The 20,159-nt window shown below is 48.4% G+C and overlaps 1 protein-coding gene across 4 annotated transcripts in view; it reads right to left on the bottom strand.

Annotated features, from left to right (window-relative positions):
• The window catches only part of CSNK1G1 (casein kinase 1 gamma 1), an 89,765-nt gene that overhangs the window by 18,623 nt on the left and 50,983 nt on the right, over nt 1-20,159 (bottom strand). For all 4 annotated transcript variants that reach the window (XM_017731103.1, XM_008631254.2, XM_017731104.1 and 1 more), the window contains exons 5-10: nt 17,329-17,480; nt 11,408-11,642; nt 9,054-9,139; nt 6,975-7,059; nt 5,018-5,166; nt 3,328-3,432 (exon numbers count right to left, since the gene is read on the bottom strand). In XM_017731103.1, coding sequence (XP_017586592.1) covers nt 3,328-3,432; nt 5,018-5,166; nt 6,975-7,059; nt 9,054-9,139; nt 11,408-11,642; nt 17,329-17,480 — 812 coding nt within the window. The remainder of the gene's footprint in view (nt 1-3,327; nt 3,433-5,017; nt 5,167-6,974; nt 7,060-9,053; nt 9,140-11,407; nt 11,643-17,328; nt 17,481-20,159) is intronic.

The following is a 20,159-nucleotide window of genomic DNA, read 5'->3' as shown; positions in this document are numbered from 1 at the left end:
CCCGCGAGCGGAACGGCACCGAGGGGAAAGGGCCTGCGGCCGGGAGAGGCCGGCCCTGGGCTCTGCTGCTGCTCGTTGGTGCTGCCGGTGTTGGTGTTTGTTTGTCTTGTTACCCACACACATACCAGTAAAGAACTGCTATTCCTTTTCCCATAGCTTTGCCTGAAAGCCCCTTAATTTCAAAGTTATAATAATTCAGAGGGAAGGGGGTCATACTCTCCATTCCAAGGGAGGTTCCTGCCTTCCTTGGCAGACACCTGTCTTTCAAACCAAGGCAGTCACCCAGCTTTGATGATAGCACATCCAGCACTCACCTAAGACCCAGGAGGATCTCAGCACACCTGAACCCAACTGACCACTGGGAAGAACGGTTCCCAAGACTGGGAAGTGTGGGACAAACAGATCTGTGCTGGCCTCAGGCCTCAGCTGAATGAGACACCACAGATCTGGCCAAGAAACAAGAGGATCCAGTGAATAAACCCAGGTTTTGAGCAGTGAAGGTGAAGGCTCCAGACACCTTAGAATAAACTTCAACAATCACTAGCAAGTTGTCATTCAATTAGAGCAGGAGCACATACAAAAAGTAGGAGAATTAAAAGAGAAGTCTCCATAAAACATCCATTGTTGCTCCCTTTGCTCTGACTGCCTCATGGAGTGACCAATGGGGCTGCTCTTCCAAACAGGCACCAAAACCAAGAGCTATTTCCCTAGAGGTAGTTTTGTCAATAGGATCATAGAACGGTGTGGGTTGGAAGGGACCTTAAGGTCATCTTGTTTATCAAATCTTCTCACTACACGTTCCTCCTGTCAGCCTGAGATGCTGCTCACACCTTTTGTCCTTGGTGACATCCAAAGGAGAAGCATCTCCCTTGGAATATTTTTTTTAACGGCTGTAATTCACAAGATTAGGAACAATTGGAGAATTTAAATGCAGGTTTTATGAGCTCGTGGAAAGCACATATTGAGTGCTATTCTTCCACGGCATCAGGTGGCTTGAGTAGCCCAGGGAATGAAGCTACATCAGCACTGGGAGAAGCCCTTGGTGACATCCAAAGGAGAAGCATCTCCCTTGGAATATTTTTTTTAACGGCTGTAATTCACAAGATTAGGAACAATTGGAGAATTTAAATGCAGGTTTTATGAGCTCGTGGAAAGCACATATTGAGTGCTATTCTTCCACGGCATCAGGTGGCTTGAGTAGCCCAGGGAATGAAGCTACATCAGCACTGGGAGAAGCCTGGGAGCCTGGAAGCAATTTCCAGGAAAGGCTCCCAGTAGCCACAAGAGCCAGATTTGTCTCTTTTAGCTCTACATCCAAGTACCTGACAAACTGGGTTTGAAGTTGGCTTGAGCTGAGCCGAACACAACCTAAGGAGCGACACCAAGGAAGTGGTGCCATTAAATTCAGAATAGAATAGAACAGAATAGAATAAAATATTCTGAGCTGGAAGGGACCCAGAAGGACCATCAGTCCGACTCCTGGCCCTGCACAGACACCCCAACAATCCTACCCTGTGCCTGAGAGTGTTGTCCAAACACTCCTGGAGCTCTGGCAGCCTTGGGCCATGACCATTGCTTGGGGAGCCTGGGCAGTGCCCCAGCACCCTCTGGGGGAAGAACCTTTTCCTAATATCCAACCAAAACGTCCCCTGACACGGCATGGGAGCATCAAGTTCCCATTAACACTCATCACCCTCCTACCAGCTTCCATGGCAAGACTAAAGACTAAAGAGGAGGAAGAGCTCACTCACTTTTGATTAAAACCCTTCACTTTCCAGAGGAAAAGGCTACAAAGGGGAGATCCCACCTTAGCTCTTTACAGGGAGCCAAATATTGTAAGAGAGAATCTGCAGTTATTATACCCAAGAAGAAAAATTAGGCCATTAAATCTGGAGGCCCAAACCCACGCCTCCAATTCACTGCTCGAGATGTTTATATTATTTTGCCTTTTTCCTTTAGAGAAATGCTTTGCTCAAGACTTTAAAGGAAAATCCCTCAGAAGAGAGTTGTTTGTGTTTTGGTGAGAAGAACCTGATTTCCCCCATGTTATATTAAATAATTCATCATCCTAAGTAATGTTTAAGTGAAAATATGACAAAAGCTGCTGTGCAATCCAGCATCCGGACTACCCGTGCGGCTCAGGAGAACGAGGCCTGCAGGCTGCCTGCATATTTTGGGATTTCTTTGGGTCTTTGTGAACTAAAATGCCTGAAAACGAAGCCAGGTGTCACTGTGCTGTCAAGGCAACACGATGCCTCACACATACACAGCATGAATGTCTGTGGTCAAGGTGGACAATGGGAAACTGGCCGGACAATCCTCCCAAAACCAAGGGGTTACTGCATCCATCAGGGAATTTATTAAAGCAGATGACTGTATCAGGGCTCACACTCCAGCCCACACTGATCACACATGCTGCAAACAACCCGGCTTCCTACAGCAACACCCCAAGGAGGGGCCATCTCGAGTGTAGCTGATGGACTGGGATGTATCCTACCTTATGTTAGCTGTGTGACCCTTCAGAGCCCAGGAAGGCTGAGCCCAGGCTGGTTGTTACACCTCATGCTCGGTTCTGCACCCACAACCCCTAGCTCGAGGAACCAAGCAGAACATGGAGGTTGGAGGAGAAGAATAAGCCCAGAACCACTCCCTGGGAATAAGAGCAGCAACAGCTCCAGCTGGGAGCTGCAGTTGGAGACCTACTGAACGTCTGAGAATTCTGTTACCACAGAAAATCCAAACTCTCAACACCAACAAAACAGTACAATGAGAAAGGAGAAAATGGGGAATTCAGCTTCCCTGTGGCAGCTCATCCACACCATGATGCCTTCCTGAGGGTTCTGCCCTGCCTGTCCTTCGTGCTCTGCAACACTCACACTATGAGCTGGATGCCCTGAGAAGGACATATGGATGTTCTTGGGACACACATCCCTATCGCAACCACACGCTCCGTGGGCAGAGGGCACCTGGGAACAGGCTGCCAACAGCACAACTCTCAGTCTGCTCCACCGTCCATGTGCTATGAGTAAAAGCACCCCAAAAAATGTGGTAGTCAGGGAGTCTGACCAGGCTGGATCATCAACTTTAACCTGTGTTACCCCATTCCAAACTGGACTCTGGCTGGCTCACGATCCCAAGGAATTCCACTGGTTGATACCTTATTTCAACAACGTGTTGCTTTGACAAAATTCTCCTCAAATCATAATCTCTAAATTAAGCAGGAATTGTCCGTGCCATGACCAAGAATCAGCCCCAGCCATCTATAGTGCCATGTGGCTTCTGCTTCTCCAGTGCCAGAGGAGTTGGGAGAGGAGCCAAGCGATGCACCTGATTGCGAAGGGCCTGTTGCGATGGTCGGTCCCGGTGGATGTGGCTGTCTCTTGTCACTGCAGACGTCCCAGAATCTACATGGACAGATCCCACGGGAGTAGGCTGGAAAACAAGGTGTTGGTCAGGGTGAGGACTCTCACATGTGGAAATGCACCTTGTCAAGCTGGTAGGAAGCAGAAAAACATCAAAACACTGCCCAAAGGAACCAAGGAGAATTACAGCCAGGGCTATAAATTCTCTGTGATTTACAGACATGAGATTTGATGGTGGACACCAGCACCACATGTCTCTTATAAAAATTAATTAAGAAGATACAGTTAGGTGCCTGTTTCAGTGTCAGATCACACCTAGTGCGTCTCACACAGAATTATTACAACTGAAAATATACAGACTTGTTTTCCTCATCCCATCGTCTCACCACTTGTAAAAATCACGCTTGCATAGAAACAGGACGTGTTAAAATTAAAGCTTCATCTGCTCTCTTCTCACCAAAGTCATAATCCCTGCTCCCAACATCGAGATCTCCATGGCAACCACCGCAGTTGTCAGCAATAGCACGCTTGTCTTACAAGGTGCTCTTTATCAATTGCCTTTGTAATTAAAGAAAAATGAAGAGAAAATCTTGATTCACAAAGGGAATGATTTCTTAGGAACTCTGCTAAGCACAGAAAGCATTGGGAATGCTAAATATAGTTGTGACAGTAAAGCACTGGCAGTGGTACCAAGTTTAGCACTGATGGCATTTGATCTGGCACCAGTGACAATTCATTTACACATGTCATTACTGGTTTTTGGGGTGGATCATGAGCAGAATGACCCAAAACAAAGAGCTTTAGATTCTTCTGCCATATTTCCCATAACACATCCTTTGCCCAAGGTCTTTCTGAGTTTAACTGGCTTTTGATGATAAAGGTGACACAACGAGATCAGGGTCATGGTCCACATGGAGTCATGGAACTGCTAAATGGAGGTTGGTTACTCCCACATTTCCTTGCCATGTGCTGTACAGAGCTGGTTTGGCCACTGAGTGTCCTCCAAGATATTCTGAGTTCAGGAGAAAAAGTTTAGATTAGATATCTGGGAGAAATTCCTTCCTGTGAGGGTGGCAAGGTTGCCCAGAGAAGCTGTGTCTGCCCTTGGATCTCTGGAAGTGTCCAAGGCCAGGTTGGACAGGGCTTGAAGCACCCTGGGATAGTGAAAGGTGTCCCTGTCCATGGCATGGGGTTGGAACAAAGTGGGCTTTAAGATCCCTTCCAACCCAAACCATTCTGGGATTCTGCTATTCACTGAACATCCATCAGAGCCCTGCCTGGACCTCCCGGACCTTTCCAAAGGGCACATGACCATTATAGGGGGTTTCTACAATTCTCCTGCTTTGAGATGGTTTTTAGACTCTGGTCTCCAATCCTGTGCTACACTAGAGGGAATTCAGTCTCATCGTGTTCATTGTCACAAGTGGGAAAATGAGGCTTGAATGTCCAGAGAGGTGGGATGGGGCCTCTGTCCCTCAGGAAAACTTCCAGGCACTGCAAGAGCCCCCTGAACACAACGTCAGGACATCTCACTGTGTTGAGAGATGAAAGATTTGATCCTAAACTCACTGGCATTAATTGGGATTACTGGGAACAAAAAGGTGGGGAAGCAGCACCTGGAAGGCAAGGCATGGGATTTTGCAGGGACAACTCACAATTGGCCTGCCAACCCAGTCGTAGGCGTAGTCAAAGGTGTAGCCTTTCTTTTCAAACAGCTCTGTGAAGATGGTCCGTAGGTAATCGTAGTCTGGTCTCTCAAAGAAGTCTAATCGCCGGACATAGCGGAGGTACGTGGCCATCTCCTCTGCCGGAAAAGGGGAAAAAGCAGCAGCTTTTATCCAGAATCTTCCAAAGGAGTTGTTAGAAACCAATGTCTGGGCTGCCAGCGCTGCCTCTGGCTTTTCCCCTACAAGTCATGGTTTTTAGTAACGTTGAAAACAATTCAAACACTTCTCAAGCAAAGATGGAAGTCCCACCCCTGCTCAAATCTCACTTCCACACCTTGATTTATTCTGTACATTTGTATAAAAATAAACAGAGTGAGAAATAAACTCCCTGAACCTGATGACAGGCTGCTCACAGGCACTTAGAATGCTGCTGCCTGGAGAAGCTGGGGCTGCCCCATCCCTGAAAGTGTCCAAGGCCAGGTTGGATGGGGCTTGGAGCAATCTGGGACAGTGGAAGGTGTCCCTGTCCATGGCAGGGGGTGGGACTGGATGAGCTTTAAGGTCCCTTCCAACCCAAACAAGTCTGGGATTCTGTGATGCCATGTTTCTATAAAACAGCCATAGACATTCATCTGAGGAAGGAAAGCAGGAGATATTGGTGGGCTCCCGAGGCATCCCAGAGCTCCAGCAGCAACCAGGGTCTGTTTGCCCAGAGCACGGCAGTGCCCAACCTCATGACACCTCTGAATATTCAAAATTAGACTAGAGGGGGAGGGTCCAAGGTTAATTTACCTGAAGAGGGTTAATTTACAGACCAGGGTTTGGTGTTAAGCTAATGAATTGCTTTCCTGCAGCTGGGTCGCAGTTTGCACGCACAGAATATTGAGCCCCTAGGAACTCATGTCCTGCCCCTTCCTGGCTCTCCCTTAGCTCATGGCCTTGCCTTCAGCTGACAAAAATAAGAACAGAACTTCTCATTGACACTTAACTCTGTCTGTGGCTTGCGACTTCCATGGAGGTAAAAGAGGGGAAAAAAAAAGGAGAAGAAAGAATCCCCTCTTTTAAGTACCTCCAGAAGGTGGAGAACAACTGGTTTCAGGCAAGGAAGGAACAGAACTCAGTTCTCTCATCTCCCATCAGCCCAGACCTGAAAGAGCTGTGAGGAGGAGTACTGGGAAAAAGATGAGAACGGCCAACCTGAAGCCATTCTGCTTGGAATCAGGTGGATTTTGGAAGCACACATCTGGGGAATTACAGTGACTTGAGTGAACAACGAGCCCGTTCCAGGCTTGCTGCTGTTGTTGCACAACAGTTCTTACAGGAATGAGATTAATTGTGGGTGCTCTCCCTGGTGTCAGGACTTCAGAAACCTCCCCAAAACCTCCCAGGGCCACTCTGTGGCCAAGGGACCCTGGGGAAGGCTCTAACTCTGAACCCCGCTCTCCCGGCTCCAGGGTGTGTTTAACTGGAGATCAAGGTGTTGGGCTTGGCTAGAAGCACGTCCTTAGTGACACTCTCCTTAAAACTGCTCCCAGAAGGTGGAATTCATGGCCAGACACACCATCCCATCTTCCAAGCTGGCCACCTACACCTGCAACACCTGTAAAACCTTCCATTTGGAAAAGAATTATCTCGGTTGTTACAACACGGTCATTTGGGAGAGGGAAAATAATGAGGAGCTCTTTTGGAAGGAAGCCAAGAAGCACAGCAGGCACACAAGGCCCTTGAGCACTGTCCAGTCTCCTTCATGAAAAGAGGTTTGTTCATTTTAAGACCTCAGGCCCTGTTAATTTATAGCAGCAGCTCCAGTTGTTTGCCAGCTGGAGGAACGACATGATGGATACACGTCATCCAAATCCTTCCTGCCAGAGGAGTGCAGGCCCATCCTGTTTAACAAGGCATGGCCACCTCCAGCTGCACTCACACGCTCCCACCAGGGCTTTACCTGGAAAGTTCTCACAGAGAACTTCAACTGGAGTGTTTCTCTTTGTGTCCCCAATCTTCTGATACCTCTCTTTTAAGGTGTCAGCCTGCAGCGCACAAAGACAAAACAGTTGTGGAGAAAGAGTTCAACCATGTAAGAAAGGACATGCTGTATGGGAAGAAAAACAAGGTATTTAATGCCCATTCTGGGTGACATCAAGAGATGTTACTTGTAACTGAACTGCATCCTGGCCTACACCAGTAGGAACATTTCACAGGCTATCGGCAGGGAACATCCAAGGACGTTCAAAACATCTTCATCAATGAAAGGCACGACCCTTATTAGTGTCTTACAAGGCTCATTTCTCACAGCCCAGTCCTGAGGACTGTGCAGGGAAGGTTTAATGGGAGTAGGAAATAAAGGTGCATGAACTGTGATGGCACATCAGGACCTCCCCAGGCTTAGGGCCGTCAAGCTGCCTTCACAAACAACTGCAAAACAAACCCATTACACAGCAGTTTGGGTCTTCCTCTGTGCAACAGGATGTCACCACATTGATACTGACTCTACATCTGTCACACTTCTCCCAAATCCCAGGCTGCTCCCACACAGCCTCTCCTTTCACCCCCAAACCATCATCACTCAGCACTGGTTTAATATCTGCTCAACAAGGAAATGAAACCATTTGCAGTTGGATTTCCCACCTAAATCACCCTGAGGCAGAGAACTCTGCTGCAGTTGGCACCCTAAAAGTGGGGTTTCTTGCCTCTATTTCAAAATATGCCAATTAGACCTGGCAGCAGCACAATTAGCACTGTAAGATATTCTCTGCAGACACAGCCCTGACAATACAGACCAGAAGTGTAAGCTGAGGAAACCTAGAAGAGCAAAGATGCCACATTCTAAATCCAGCTGGAGAGTCTGTGTTTGCCCTGGACTCAGAAAGGAGTCAACTAATTCTATAGGAGTCAACTAATTCTTATGAAGTTCAGCACTGAACTGAGGAACTTTAGTAGAGCCTTGTATAAACTTGGAATTATTTTAGAATAATTTACAGGATTAATTTAAAGCAGATGAGTTCAACTAAGCCAGAAAGGAAACATGTACTAGAAAAACACACAGAGAGGCGTGGACATAAAATCAGAGAGTCTGATTTCTTTCACAATCCCTTTCATGCTTGAAAAACCCTTCTTTGCTTTTATGAGCTGTTGCCAACATTTCTGGCATGTGCCTGATGAGGCTGAGCTGAGACTAACTCTGGATAGGTGGTGACAAACAGCTGAACAAGGTCTATGCCCCCAGCTGGGTCTATAACCCACTGACCATTGCAGAGCTCTGAACCCAAAGCCTCAACTCCTTTTTCCAACAGGAGCTCTTGTCTCCCCTGATAAACCTAACCTGATCACATTCAGTCCCTTCACTCCCTGCAATTCCAAAGCTGAACACAGTAGCTTAATCATCAGGGAGGTGATGGAGAAGTGAAGATGCAGCTTCCAACAGCTCTGGAGCCAGCAAATGACTTACTCCTGGTTAGCTCAGCTGATGGATGTTGGCGGCAGTTGGTAACTCAATTACTTGCAGCTCTCCACATTGTACACAGCATCTCATAAACTCCCCAGCACTGAGTGTCCAGTGCGTCTGGAGGGAAGCCAAGCCCAAGACTTGTGCCAGAAAACCAGTTTTTCAAGCTGAAGTCCATCTGTGCATCTAAACCCATCAAACTGCTCCCATTATAAACACAGATCACAGATGCAGCTGGGGGATTGTGTGCTGTAACTTGAATTTCATAAACAACCACTGTGTCCCAGTCATGCTCCAGCTCAGGGCAGCTTCCAATCACAGCTCTCTCATTGTTTCTGTCTCTCTGTTCAACCTTCTCTCCAAAATTCTACCAATTCGGCAGCTTGAAGTGCCAGGTAATGTATTTCTACCTTAAAATCTTCCCTGTAGCTAAACTTAATGCCTTGGTGTTAGGCTTCAAGGACACAAAGGAGAGGACAGTGTTTCTGACTGGATTTTGCCAATGTTTCCCCAGTGGATTCTCCTTTGGGTAGAGACTAGCCAAAGTTTTAAAGGACAAAACCTAAAGTTCATACCTACCTTCAATCCTTGCCAGGGCAGGCTGCCTCGGAGGAAATACATGAACATATGGCCAAGGGCTTCCAAGTCGTCTCGACGACTTTGCTCTAGAAGAGAAGAGATGACAAATTATTGCTGCAGAGGCAGAAATGGCTCTGAGATCTCAGCAGCAGCCACACCTGCATCTGAGATAAAGGTACCACAGGGACGTCCACTCGCTGTCTGCAGCTCAGATCTCGTGCAAAACCACCTAGAAGCTGTTTCAGAAAGTCAGAAAATGTGTAAAATCAGCCAGAAGCCATGAGATAACATGGGAGCTGCACTACACACAGCTCAACCTGAGGTAGAACGGACAACTCTTAACTGCAGAGGAATAAAGCAGTGCCCCAATTCTTCCCCGACCTGCCAGTGTCAATGGTGCCATCTGGTGCTGGATCATTTCCTCTGGACTAAACGGGAACAGGGGGTACTCACAACCAGCTGCAGGGATCTACCCTTGCACAGTGCCAACCCCTTCCCAATTGCCCCTGCTGCTCATCAGAGCAGATCAAAAATAGCTCCTTCCAGCGCTGCCGTGGGACACTTGCTGCTGTTGCCATGCAGATGTTATAATGATAAATGAAGGGGGGAAAAGGGGCATGGAGCCAAAGGAAAAAGTATCCTTAAAACAAGCTGCCAAAATGTATCCAAAACCCCAGGGGAGGATAGGAAAGAACAAAAGATGTGCCAGCAATGCTGGGCTGGGCTGAGCTGTATCCTTGGGTTCACTGAGCTCATGGACTCATGTGGTGCAACCTCCTCTCCTGTGAACCCCAGCTGCTCCAAACAATGTCCTCCACGATCCGGAGCAGATCCAGCCCACGACACTGCGGCCACTTAACCTGCAGGAGATGCTGGGAGTGGGAACACTGAGGACATGGGAACTGAAACAACAGTTCCTGAAGTTATCCTGATAAAAAGGGGGGAAAAAGAGGATGCCCTGGGTCATTTAGAGCAGTGATGCAGATGGACTTCCAGGAAGATGGCTGAGTGCACTTGTCTCTCAGAAAAACTGCAGTCAGACCCCCGAGTCTGAAGTGTGAAAGCTTGGGCTGGTCTCATCAGCTCCTCACAACCCCTCTGGGCAGGGACAGCCCCCTCAAATACACCCCCAGAACTGATTTGGACCCTTCCCCTGCATGAGCCATGGCAGGAGCTGACATTCTGTGGGAAACAGGTCCTCAGGAAGGCACACGGTGCACCTCAACCACAGACACATCTTCCCTCCGCATCGCCCGCACCAGCACCTTCCCAGCCCCACTGCGCCCTCCCGTTCCTCCAGCCCTGCCTGACTCTTCACTTTCCAAAATTAGAAGCTAGGCTCATCCCTCCTGACTCCCCAAAGAGAGTGAGCTCTCCAAGTGGGAGCCAACATGCCGGGAGGCCTCCCAGAGAATATTCCATTATCTCACTGCTTGTATGGATTTAAGAGAATATAAACATTTAATAAGTTTTTTTTTGCCTTTCAGCCACAGAAATGTAATCTTCTGTTAGGAAAGCAGCGAGGAGAGGAGATGAAAGCCAGGATTAAAGTTATTTAAATCATTCATTTTCTCCAACCAATTACTAGGTCACGGAACATCCAACTCTAACACCTGGAACTGCAAGGCATTGGGACAGTGCTGTGCTATAAAAATCTATTTGTCCATCATCCAGTGCAGCAATCACCGCCTGCCTGATTGTCTTTTATCAGTGCAGGGCTGCTCCCAGTTACTTAGTTCCTAATAAAAACTGTAATTATGAGGCTTCCAACATTTCAGCTGGCTCGATTCCTCAAAAGAGGGGAGGAAAAAAAAGCCTCACAACTGTAAACAGCATTGGAAGGTTCACAAATAGCTCCAAGGGTGCGAGAGAGCTGTGAGCCAAGATGCTGTGGGAGGTCTGTAGGAATCAAACGGCAAGCTGGAACGTGTCCAGGGAAGGGAACGGAGCTGGGGAAGGGGCTGGAGCACCAGGAGCAGCTGAAGGAGCTGGGGAGGAGAAAAGGAGGCTGAGGGGGCATCTTCTGGCTCTGCACAACTCCCTGACACGAGGGCGCAGCCAGGGAAGGTCGGGCTCTGCTCCCAGGGAATGGGACAGGATGAGAGGAAACGGCCTCAAGTTGTGCCAGGGGAAGTTTAGGTTGGCTATCAGGGAAAATAATTCACTTGTCAAGGACTGAACAGGCTTCCCAGGGCAGTGGTGGAGCTGCCACGCCTGGAAGTGCTCGAAAGGTGTGTGAATGTGGCACGTGGGGACACGGTTTAGTGGTGAACACGGCAGTGCTCGTCAGTTGTTGGACTCAGTGACCTTGGAGAGCTTTTCCAGCCTAAAGGACTCCCCCCCTGCAGACAGACCTTTGCCAAGGTGTGTGTTGATGGACATGTATCTCGCCGTTCCAGTGAGGCTCTTGTGCTCCCTGTAGGGAATGTGTTTTTTGGTTTCCGGGTCAATGTACTCCTTGGCCAATCCAAAGTCTATGATGTGAATGACGTGCTCCTTCTTATTGCCCTGCCGGCCAATGAGGAAGTTCTCCGGCTTCACGTCGCGGTAGATGAGGTTCTTCGAGTGCACGTACTCCATCCGAGAGATCTGCAAAACGACCAGGGAAACGTTATTTGTGAGCAGGGCTCCGGCTCCCAGCAGAGCTGCAAGAGGGATTTGTCATCCCCTCCTTCCCAGGGCCATCGTGCTGTGCTCCCTGCTTTATTCCCACGGAAATGGCAAAGGCTGCTTCTGAGGCGTTACCGCTGGGATGCAGCTCTTGGCAGGATGCCACAGGGAGCTGCAGCAGCCTTTTTGTATTGATTTTAAACATACTAAACCGCTTACCAAGAGCTCTTCCCTTGCCCACCGCCTTCCCCTGTTGCTCTGTGTCTTACCACCTTCCTCCCTCGACCCATATGTTATCTTAGACATGCCAGATTCTTCATGGAGGGGGATTTTTGGGCAGGCAGAATCTTTACGATCTTCAAAGCTGACTAAAATAATAATTAATCTCATTGCTGTCAACTAGGAATAGCTGGAATACTTCTCAGCTTTTGACTAACGTTTTTCTGGAAGTTTGACTGAAAGGGAAGGTGAAAGGGTGGGAATCCCACCTCTGAGGTGATGGAGGGCCTCTAACAACACACTTTATTCAGAAGTTCATTAAAATTGCTTTTGAAACCAAACATACTGCAGATGATGTCTGAACAGGCTGTCAAGCGGTTCTCCTTTGGGTCCCAAACTTAAGAGATGATTCCAACTGGAAATAATTCTCAATTTCACTTCATTTATTACCTTTAATTGCCTTTTTAGGTTTCAAATGAACACACATGAACCCCCATTTATGGCTGTCCTGGTCGCAGCTGCCCTACATGCCAGAGGGCACAGTGGCTTTGTTAAACAAGATGCTTCTTTGGAAAGGCCACTGGGATTGACCCGGGTATTTGTGGGCTGGCAATGCTACGAAACCTCTGCAAAGCTCCACCAACTCCTGGTTTTGCACTAACGAGCCTCAGTCCCCAGAGGTCACTGCCACACCGCTGCGAGGGACAGCGCAGTGCCAGAACACCTGGGGGCATCCAGGGTGAGGGCCACCAGCTGGTCACCCCCGCTGGGTGAATCCTGGTGGGAAAGCTCTGCAGGCTGGAGTTCTGGGTCACTGAGCCAGCTCTCCCCCAGCCAAGCAGCAGGGACCCCCTGTCAGCCCTTCCAACCCCCCTGCTCTCTCCGTTGGGCTGACAGATCCTGACTGCTCCTTCATTTCTCACCGAACCCAGACACATTCCCAGCTGGCAAACTCAGAGCACTCTTTCTCTTTACAGATCTTGGACCCACACCTGGTTTTAGAAGTCCATATGCATGTGATCCTCCATCCCACTCCCTTACCATGCACCCGATTCTAAAGGAAAATCTGCTGCATTTCCACCTCTCAGAAAGAAGTAGCAGGCAGGAGGGGGCAGCCCTCCTTATAAAATAAACAGCTGTTCAGGGAGGGCAGCAGACAGGAAAAAATTGGCTGCAGGTGAATCAGGCTTAAAAAATAGAGCTTGCTCAAAGACTCTTCAAAGAAGGGAACAGCACGTGCTGCCGCTCCCTCCCCTTGATGCAGTGATTGATTCCAATGTGCCGAGAAAATGGGTTTCACGGCTAACAGCCATTATTTCCAATCAATTACAGGCGGGTGCAGAGCAGAGCAGATGCTCTTCAGTCATTCTTCACACTTTGAATCACCTACAGGACACAGCAGCAGGTTGGGAGACAAAAAGCTACGTTGGGAGGCAATTCAAATGAAGATGCAACCCTTGAAAGTGGAACAAAGAGCTTCCTTGCCTCTCCACACATAACAAGCTTCCAAGCAGAGCCTGACTGGCTCATTTGATTTGTTCCTGCTACCAGAGCAGCTCAGTTGTTGAAATCCCAACAGCAATTAGAGAACCTGAAAAGAGCCCATTTTTTTTCTTCTTTAAAAACTCTCGGCAAATTGCAGCAAGCAGGACAACAACCTGGACAGCTGAGGTGTCAGATGAGCCAATACAATATCCTCCAGCAGCACTCAAGGGTACTTGTTTTCCTGCCTTTTTTCCTCCCACCTGCTTTTTTTGCTTCCACCACACACAGCTGCTGTGGGGTCTTTCATATTCCTTCTTTACTTCCACCTGCCTGGACGCTTCATGCTGAAGAGCTTTGCTCAGCCATGGCAGCTGAAAGACGCTCCCCGAAAGATGTTTCCTGGAGTAGCTTTATTTACCCTGACAAGACACTCTCGCTGCTCGTGGTTGCTGTGATGTGGAGTGTCTGTGCTGCATCTCCCTTCCAGACTCTGCCTGAGCACACACAAGCAGCAGTGCTGCAGCACAACCTCGGCATCAAACCCCTCTTCATAGTGGTTGAAGGAGAGGGGAAGTGGAATTCCCACTCCAGAAATGTGCTGGATGCAGAGGTGCAGTGCCCACTCCTTTGGGTTTGAACTACAGGCTCAAACATTCTGAATTCATTCTTCTATGGGCAGAGAAACCACTCGAGGAACTGGGACTAACTTGGAATTGCTCTAACACTGGAAAAACAGCAAGCACGGGAGCACCAGGATAGATGGAAGGCTGTGAATTACAGAGGGATTTCCATGGCCACGGCCGGCCGAGTCCATCCTTGGAGCCATAAATCTCCATTTCAGATGTCAGAGAAACCCTTAGGAGGGGGGAGAATCCCTTGGCACACAGCAAGACCCCTGCGCTGCGGTGGAGAAATGAGAGGATATTGTGACATTTAGCAGGTGCCAAAGACACCCGTGCTTTCATTTGCCTTCCTCCTGCCAAGGCAGCAAGTGTAACAAACCCTCTTTTCCCAGAAAGGTAACTCTGAAGGGGCTGATCTTGGCAGCAGTTCCATCTCTAGACCTTCCTGACGAATTTGAGCCCTTCTTTCACACATCATCCGTTTGAATATAGACCATATCAGCAGAGAATGAAATTAATCTCATTCAAAGGCAATTTTGATGGTCACCAGTAGAAAAACCTCTCGCCACGATTTGGTCCAGATCACATCCAGAATATTTTTCCAGTGCCTGGTGGCACAATAGAGCTTGCTGTGAGCTGTCAGTGAGTGTCATAAAGGCTGGACCTGGCCAAGAGTGAGAAACAGAAGCCTGACTAAAAAAACATTCTCCCCCAATTTATGGGCTGTAGGGACTGACGTAGTGATCACGTTTTAATTGCCAAGCTTGGCTTTGTTCAGGAGCTTCACCCACTGGATCTGATCCACCGGATGTCTTCAGCTGCATGTGGAGTATGGAGGAAGCAGTTCCAGTCTGAACAATTGCCAAACAGGCTGGGTTTCTTGAAGACTCATTACCATCCAGTCTCTGCCTCCCTCAGCCAGGAGAGCCTTCCTGGTGTAAAACCATGTTTGAATTTGCCCTTAATCCCACTTGGTACTTCTTAAAATGACACTGCCCTTGTTTTTCCTAGAGAAACTCCTCTTTCTTCTAACATCTGTAAAGGATCCACCCCAGTCCTGAGATGCCACAACCTGTCAAGCTCATTCACGCCAGCCAACCAGAAATAAGTATTAAAAAATATCTTTCCAGGATGTCTCTGGTTAAAAACTGACCATGGAACACAAAGGGAAGGGACTGGATGCTCCTACAGACATGGGGATCACCCTAAGTATGAGGAGAAAGATCAGGGGACAAATGCCCAGGGTTAGAATCGCAGCAGGTTAAGCAGACCTGGCCGGTCAGAAGCAAGAACAAAACGTAATTCACGGGCGTGAACCCACGGAGTCTGAGAGTCCAGCTTTCCCTTCTGATGGCTCTCACACTGGAGCGTGACTCAGTGACTGTAATCATTCAGTGTGGGAGAAAGATAAAGACAACTTTCCCTAAAGCCTTGTGGCTGGAGCAAAGGGCTTTCATTTCAGCTGAGCAGGAAGTGCCAGCCCCTTTGGAAAACACTTCTCCTAGGGCCAGGTGACGGGGCACACCTGAGGATGCAGAATCTGTCTCCTTAAATGTGCACACTCCAAGCTGGCAACTCATGTAAACTCCCTGAGGAGACTGAGAAGGTCCTACAACATCTCCCCATGGCCAAAGGAGCGCCTGACCCTGTGAGAGAACATCAGCTCCTCCATTTCCAACTGCTTTGGGTGTCCCCCTGCATCAGCCCCAGCACGTGTTTTCCAGCTGGTACCAGTGCCCCAGCGAGCTGCAGCCTGGCCACAAGATCAACAGGTGATGCCAGTGAAGAACATCCAAGCCCAGAGCTGAGCTGCAGCCCTGGGACTTGGCAAAAGGCAGCAGCCATGGCTGTGACAGTCTTGATTTCCCCAGCAGTCCCTTGGGAATGAATTTACATCTTTACATTTTCCCTCCAAAGGTCACACAAGCCGTATCTGAGGCTTTGCCACCTGTTGCCACTTGATTTAATCAAAACCAACACTATAAACTGGTTTTCCATCGACAAGGAAACGCTCAAAACCAAGAGAACCCAACTGCTCTGCTGTGGGAGGTCTCAGTACCAGGCAGGTGCTGCTCAAACTTCTGCAGTTCTGACCTCAATTTTCCATTTGAGATTCTGCTGTGTCAAACTTCAGTTTATCTGAAGGACTGTGTTCCTCATGTTGCATCTCCTCTTCCCTACCATGCTTCTATCCACGGAGCTATTAATGTGAATATACAATCCCAACTCTGCTGTGGGGTATCCAGGTGACCCCAAGGTGCAGGTACCCAAGATCTGGATATCTGCAGGTGCCCAGACACTTGGCAATCTGCAAACCAGTCTGAAAACCAAAAAAAGCCAAACTGACTGGCTGGCCCCACTGACTTGTGGAAGTTTCCTCACCACATTCAGTACGTTCAGCTTTCATGTTGTCCACTTTTAACACAAACCCAAATCCAAACTTGGATCCCTTCCAGCTTGATTTCCTTTCATTTTCAGGTACATTAAAGGCTCTGTGATGCTGCCCATAGAACTATTACTTTCCACGTGACAGTAATTTAAACCCATTGGCCAATTTGGATGAAATTTGACTAAGACAGAGCCCTCAAATGCTGGTATTTTGGCTAAGGAAGGCTCAGCTCCCATTGCCCCATAGGGTTTCAGTCTACGGGCAGCCCAGTAGCACTAAACCAGTAGAACTGGTAGGAGTGTGGGAGGGTGCTGTGCTCCGTGTGTGCCGTGGAGTGGGTGAGAAATGAGATATTCCTGGGATGTCCAAACAGAGGGAGGGAGCTGGGGCAGGTACCGGGGCAGGGGCGTGTAGGGGACAGGGGATGCAGGTCTGTAGGAATCCAGCTTCACTGGTTCTGCTGCACAGGGAGCCAGTTTCTCATAAGCACACTCTGACCTTCCCTTCATAGGCAGGAGTCCTTCTCACCCGAAAAGCTTTCTTTGTAAGAAAGATGGAGAGGGACTTTGCACAAGGGACCGGAGTGACAGGACAAGGGGCAATTGCTTCCTGCTGCCAGAACACAGGGTTAGATGGGATAGTGGGAAGAATGTGAGGGTGGGGAGGCCCTGGCACAGGGTGCCCAGAGCAGCTGTGGCTGCCCCTGGATCCCTGGAAAGGTTCAAGGCCAGGTTGGATTGGGCTTGGAGCAGCCTGGGCTAGTGGAAGGTGTCCCTGCCCATGGCAGGGAGGGTGGGATTAAGATCTTTGAAGGTTCCTTCCACCCCAAACCACCCGGTGATTCTATGATGGAAGAAGATTCTCTCAGCCCTGAACCGTGCGCTGTGCCGACCCTAGGATGTTTGGGCACCCAAGGAAACCCCAGGGCAGGGCCCTGCCTGGCACTCACCAGCTGGATGGCGATCATTAACACTGTCTTCAGAGTGAACGTCCTGTCACAGAGGTCAAACAGATCTTCCAAGCTCGGGCCAAGCAGCTCCAGTACCATGGCGTTGTACTTTCCACACGGTCCGAAGTAATACACCTGGGGGAGCCCTTCAGCTGGAAGAATAGGAAAAGAACTGGAATCAGTCAATGGGACAAGGCTAATTCCCCTCCTCCTGCGTGCATGCCTTTCATTAGGCAGAGCTTTATTGTCACTTCTTGAGTATTCTCTCTGATGCTGCCCAGCAAGGAAATAAGTTCCAGCACACACTGTGACTGAACTGAAGGCCAAACCAGTGCAGGCTCTGCTCAGCTACACCCTTGGACAGACAAATAGATTTCAGAGCAATAAAAAGACTGTCTGAAAGCATCGAGCTTTGACAGCTTAAAGGCTTGGATTTAGGGAACAAGACACGGAGTTCCCTGTGTTCCACTAAACATCAGGCAGAGAACAGCCCCAGATGGGGGCTGGCACTTGTTGGAGCAGTTAGGAAGATGATAGTCCTTGGAGAACATGAGGCATGGCCAAAAAAGGGCTGCTTTGTCACCAAAGATAACACCCAGCCCGTTTTTCAGCACAACCTTAAATGAAGTCTACACTCAGAAAAAAGGAAAAAATCCTTTTCCTTTAAAATAGGGATAAGTTTTAAATTTCGACCAATCACCACATAGAAAGAGGTGATCACGGTCATTAGCATATGTGCACACACACAACTATCAACATCGAACTGGAAGGAGCCAGAGCCCATCTTCCCACCCAACAGATTGCTCTGTGGGAGTACAGTGTTGATACTCAGCTGGCAGGGGATTTTTGGGTGGATCAGCTTTCTGAAAGGCATCAGAAGGAAAGGGAAAAAAACAGCTTTGGTGTTGGAAGACTCACGGAGCTGCACAGCACTCCTGGAATTACCTTTGAGTCGAAAAGGAAACCAGAGCAGCCCATACAGGAGGAATTCAGGGCAGGCCCAACTGCTCATTTTGCTAATCAGCACCTGTAGCAGCACTCGGCATCCTGGCACCAACGTCAGGCTGGGTAACACATTTAAATATCCATCTACTTCCAGTCTACACCTCAGAAGCAGCTCCAAAACACAATGGGAGGGTTTTGTTTTGAAATACGGGGCTTTGTCTTATGTCACAACGTGGTATCTGCTTGAATGCCCAAAGATCTGGCGTCCTGCTATTCAGCGTAAAGGCTGAGCACGGGCAGCACTGCCACGTGTGCAGCTTTTTTTCCCCCAGAGATCCATAAATTACAGAGCATGGGACCTGAAAGCACTGTGATTATTAATTTTATGGCATGTTTTAAGCAAGTGCAGGCACACACCTGGATTTGCATAAGTGATCAATATTAGATACAGCAAAATACTCGGCTAATTAAGTGCAGGGTTTGGTGTCGGCTCTGCGAGGTGCTCAGGCAGGGAAGCATTTCAGGCAGCAGCACAACAAGTGCATGTCCTACTCCAGATTTAGGGAAGCCCTGTTAATCCACCCCATGGCACTGGGAACTCTGCAACCTGCCAACAATGTAACAAATGCAGCACTGAGATTACTAGAGCTGAAATATCACAGAACTTGTGCTCCCAAGTACTGCCCCAAAAGAACAAAATGCAGCTTGACAAAGATTAGCCGAGGAGGGCTTTAATCTCGTTAACTCACATGCTCAGGGAATCTGTCATCAGGATGCATTAATGGGATATTACAGAGTATTGCAGGAATTCCCTGTCTAACCAGAGTTTTGTGTCCCATCCAAACATTGACCCAACCAGGGTTTGGGAGGCTGCTGCTCCTAAAAGAGCTCCATGCTTCAGGAAGCAGCATCAGTCATTAAATCCTCTAGGAAGACAGGATGTTTTGATGCAGAAGCAATTCAGAAAGCCAAACAATGATGGGATACAATCCAGGCAGCTCCGAGATGCTTTCAAATACCCCCAAATTGACACAAATGGCAATTTAATGTCATCAGCTTAGTGTTGAAGGCAGGAACAATTGCAATAGCTCTTGAAGTGACTCATGGTGAGCCACTGGGCTTTCAGTAAGGTCTGATGAGGACTTACCTACATAATCACCTCTAACACCAAGATCAGCATCTCTACTTTTTAGAGAATAATAGAAGAATAATAGAGAATAAGAGAGTAACAGAGTATTTCATGCAAGTTTAAACCTGAGCCCATTATAGATTCTAGACACAGCTAGACAATGAGTACCTCTACCACAATTTCTACAAGTCTCAAACAGTGGAACTGAGGAACGAATCAGGATTAGGACTCTGCTAATTAAGGTATGCAGGAGAATAAAATTGCACAAAGACTCTTAAGGAAGGTGAAGGATCCCATTCCCGGAGCAGGGGAAGATGAGAACATTTACAGCCTCCCTTGGTGAGCATTGCAATTAAAATGGAACTCCTACTGGGCATAAGAACCAGGTAGACAGACTGCAGCAAGACCCAAAAGGTGGGGATTTCATGTAGGGAAGGAAGCAAGACTACCTAGTGCTCTCTGGGATCCCGATTCCTTCAGCTTTACCTACTCAGAGCTTATAGCCAAGACCTTGAATATCCTCTAAAACCTTCAGGAAGGCTCTGCTTTCTGTGGGAGCTCTGACAAGGTGAGGCCTTAGTGAAGAACATAAAAAAAGCATCCTAAATGTCAGAATACAGGAGACATCATTGGCTTCAGGCGTATTTTTAGGGTTCGATTTTTCCCTGAGGGTTTTCAGCAGTGCTGCCAGCTCTGCAGTCAAGGACTTCCCTCTTGTCTTTGCCAGGATAAAGCTGCTGTAACATCTCTCTGATTT

Source organism: Corvus brachyrhynchos, unplaced genomic scaffold (genome assembly GCF_000691975.1).
Source record: "Corvus brachyrhynchos isolate BGI_N302 unplaced genomic scaffold, ASM69197v1 scaffold164, whole genome shotgun sequence".
Taxonomy (NCBI): Eukaryota; Metazoa; Chordata; class Aves; order Passeriformes; family Corvidae; genus Corvus; species Corvus brachyrhynchos.
The sequence above is the reverse complement of the archived record's forward strand: the minus strand, read 5'-3'. Positions and strand labels throughout refer to the sequence as shown.